A 3710-nucleotide genomic window follows, 5' to 3' on the forward strand; every position below is an offset into this window, starting at 1 on the left:
CGCGCCCTCCGCCTCGTCCCCCGGGCCCTCCTCCTCGCGCTGCTGCCGCCGCAGTTCGCGGGCGCTGGCCACGTCGCTGTATTCCTGGTAGAGGACGGCTGGGCGGGGAGAAGGGCGGAGGGGGGCCGTGGGGCACCTGCCGGCCGCCGGCTCCTCCCGGGCACCCCCCAAGAGGCTGCTTTAATTAAGGAGCCTTTCCAGCTGTTCGACAGCGGGGCAGAGTGGACACTGTCACCTACTCACTCACTCATTCATTCCTGCCACGAGCAGCCTCGACCCACCTGCGTGTACCACCCACCTGCACGCTCGCCCCTGCGCTACACCCTGGGGATTTAATTCTCTTCCTCGCACACAGTCCCTACCCAAGCCCCCAGGCCCACCCACGTACAGTTAAGGAGGAACCTAGACTGGCGCCGCTCTCTGCCGCTTCTGGAACCCAGAGCCGGCTCTTCCTGCGTGTCCAGCCTAGGGAAGGAAGGGGGTCAGCATATTCTCCACGGGCACCTCACGGCAGAGCCGCGTCCCAAGTGGGAGGTGGTACCTGGGCTCCTGCCAGCCTCCATGGCTCACGTTCGGGTCAACAGGGGCTGGCATCACCACACCGTCCACCCTCATCTCTATACTGCGAGACTCCCTTCCAGTTGCTTTCCCTGGAGGGGGCAAGAACTGAGAGTGGGTGGCCCCAAAAGTGGCCCGGCGCTGGGGTGCCACACTCCAGCTGACCAGCACCCAGGCTCAGGTGACCAGCGAGTGTGGGTGGACCTGTGCCCCATCTGGCTCTTGGGCTGCTCTTAGGTCCCAGGGGAGGAGCTGGTACCTTCTCGGGAGGCTGCGGGGCCCGACCCCTGGGCCAGTGCCCTGGCGGCAGAGTTTCGTCCCAGGCGCAGGGAAGAGTGCAGGCGGGTCATCAGCTCAGAGGCCGAGAAGCGCCTCCGCTCAGGCCCCTCGATGCCCACACGCGTGGGCCCAGACAGCTCCAGTGGCCTGGGCTCCTCTGTGCTCAGGGTCGGCTCTAATGCCTGGCCAGGCTCCAGGAAGACTGCGTGGGGGGCCTCCTCACACTGGTACACCCGCATCTTGCGCCCTGCAGGAAGTGGGGGTGAGGGCACAGGCCAGTGTCCACTGGGGACTGTCCCCACCTCCTCCTTCCTCCCTATGGTCCTGAGCGTCTAGGGAAAGAGCCCATGTTTCTCCTTGGAATGATGGGATAACGAGACGGATAGAGAGAGCGCAGTACCTGACAGATGGGCAAAATACGGGCAAGGCGCCAGGGAGCCCAGAACAGCTGCTCACTTACTCACTTACTATGGGCAAGTCATTTGCCTTCCCGGAGCCCCAGTTTCTTCATCACTAACGTCTCCCACTGGTCCTGCCCCTTTGGGGAACTCTGAGACTTCAGGGCCCGGCAGGAGGCACACAACCTCTCTGTCACCCACCCCGCTGAGCCCCGCCCCTCCCCACAGGTGACTCACAGGCTGACTTCTTCTCTGAGCCGTGACTGGCCCGGCGCTGTGGCTGTGGGTGCTGAGGACTCCAGGGTCCATCCAGAGCTGGAGGCTGGGCACTGGGACAGTGGGGCCAGCTGCCGGCCCTGCTGGGCCGCATGCCCCCACCGGTGGAGACCTCGGTGTCTGGGTCTGCTGGGGACAGTGGCCATAGCAGTCCTTGGAGAGGAGCAGGGGTCCCCAGGGACCAGCGGCTTCCAGGAGCCCTCAGCTCCTCCGGGGCGACGGGAAAGAGATCCAGACACACAGGGCTGGGGGGCTGCAGGGTGGGCAGGTCCGCAAAGGACAGGCTCTCCTGCTGACACACGGCTACTGGGCGGTGCACAGCGCCAGGTGGCCCGGCCAGGTGGGACGGAAGGGTGGCAGGTGGCCTACAGTCCATTCCTCCTTTGCTCTGCCACCCACCTGGGCCTGTAGGGGAGAAGGCGTCAGAGCCAGACATAGGACCCCAGGGCTGCCAGCAAGCTGCCGTGTCCCTGAGGCCCAGACACACGTCTGTGCTCACTCAGTGACCTCCCTGGTGGTGCGGGCGCTAACTCTCAGCACTGTGAAGCTGTCCCAAGCTACTGCAGCACAAGTTCGATCCCTGGCCAGGGAGGTGACCCGCAGGGCACAGCAGACCTCTCCTGTCTCCCCACTGCTCCCCTCAGCAGGGGGTTTCAGTCCATCTGCCTGTTTGGCTCCCCGCTCTGTCTCTGGTGACTCCTCTCACTCCCTCTCACCTCTGGCCTGTACCCCAGTTCTTGGCTGCATAAATAAAGTAAATCTTAAAAAAAAAAAAAAAAAAAAGAAGCACACTCAGAACTAATTCTATAGTAATCGCCATACTCACTGAGTGACCGGCCCAGTGATTTACACATATGCTATCATTCAGTCTTCAGAACCCCAAGGTTTGTTTTATGGGCGAGGAAAGCAAGACACAGAGAGGTTGTGGTGAGCCAGCTTCAACCCAGGCAATCTTCTTCAGCTCTCTACCTATCCAGCTCCAAACGCACCCGGGCATCTGGTCACACCCTCATTCACTGTCCCATGCAGCCAGGTGTGTTCCATGCAGGTTCTCCCCAGCACACATGCTGAGATCTGCACAGACCCACCCAGACGTTTCCAGTTCACAGTTTCTCATACTCACACACACACTGATACACACACCCGATATGTTCACGCGCACACGCACTGTCCCAGCAGATAGTTACAGGTCCACTCAAGCTTTCTCCACTCCTGTGGCCTTCACACTCATACCAGGATGTAGACACAAACACCCAGGCCCAGGAGTCCTCCCTCGCTATTACCCAACCTCCCCTCCCATGTTGACTGGCAGCCATTGGCATTGAGTGGTGCCCACACCCATGCCAAGCTGGCTGGGAGGGTCATGGACTGGCAGGCAGGCCACCACCCAGATGAAGCTCAGCCCTCCCAAGAGAAGGGCAGGGAGGTGCCGCAGCCCCCCTCCCAGCTTGGGGTGAGAGAGGGGCTCTTTCCAACCCCAGCTCCAAGCCTCAGGCTCAGACCAAACTGCTCTGGGTCCTCTGAGCAGGGAGTCACCCCGGGGAGGCCGCCGGAGCTCCAGGCCAGGCCTAGTGATCCTGGGGTCTGAGCCCCCTCCCCCTCCCCCCAGGCCCTGTGCTGGCTGCCTCTGCAGCCCCTCACCTCTCCAGCCAGGACGCTGCCTCTGATGTTGTTCAGCTGTTCCGCAGGGGAAGCCCTGTCTCTGCCCAGCTGGTTGGGGGAGATCCCACCCAGACAAAGAGTTTGATTCATCAAACCCTGTGGTGAGGCAAGCAGGCAAGCGGTGGGGAGGGAGGGAGCCGGCAGCGGGCTGGGCGGGGGCTACCCTAGCCAGGCCTCACAGTGGGCAGGCCGGGGGAGCAAGGACCCCCTCCAGCGGCTCACCCACAGTGCTAGGCCAGAAGACCCAGGAGAGCCTTCACACGCTGCTCAGAAGCCGAGACCCCAAATCACTTGAAGCCAGAAAACCACAGACGCTGAGACATTCAGGGACCCGGAGATGGAAACAGAGACAAAGACTGAAAATTTCCAACAACCCAGATACTCAGAGACAGATGTGGAGCTCAGAAAAACTCAGGAGACAGATGGACAAGTGTTTTTGTGCCCTGTGGGGCTGCCACTCTGATGGGGCAAAATGAAAACAGTGACAGTCCAGGTTGGCAAGAGCCAAGCCAGAGAAACCACCCGAGGAGGGTGCTG

The 3710-nt window shown here is 61.7% G+C and overlaps 1 protein-coding gene across 1 annotated transcript in view; it reads right to left on the reverse strand.

Moving 5' to 3' along the window:
- Positions 1-1887, reverse strand: part of ARHGEF19 (Rho guanine nucleotide exchange factor (GEF) 19) — a 9583-nt gene extending 7696 nt beyond the window's left edge. Inside the window, exons 1-5 of the mRNA XM_004679348.2 lie at positions 1473-1887; positions 818-1084; positions 542-650; positions 389-465; positions 6-98 (exon numbers count right to left, since the gene is read on the reverse strand). Coding sequence (XP_004679405.1) covers positions 6-98; positions 389-465; positions 542-650; positions 818-1084; positions 1473-1887 — 961 coding nt within the window. The remainder of the gene's footprint in view (positions 1-5; positions 99-388; positions 466-541; positions 651-817; positions 1085-1472) is intronic.
- Between the last annotated feature and the right edge of the window lie 1823 nt (positions 1888-3710).

This window comes from Condylura cristata, unplaced genomic scaffold (genome assembly GCF_000260355.1).
Source record: "Condylura cristata isolate star-nosed mole 26May11 unplaced genomic scaffold, ConCri1.0 scaffold00008, whole genome shotgun sequence".
NCBI lineage: Eukaryota > Metazoa > Chordata > Mammalia > Eulipotyphla > Talpidae > Condylura > Condylura cristata.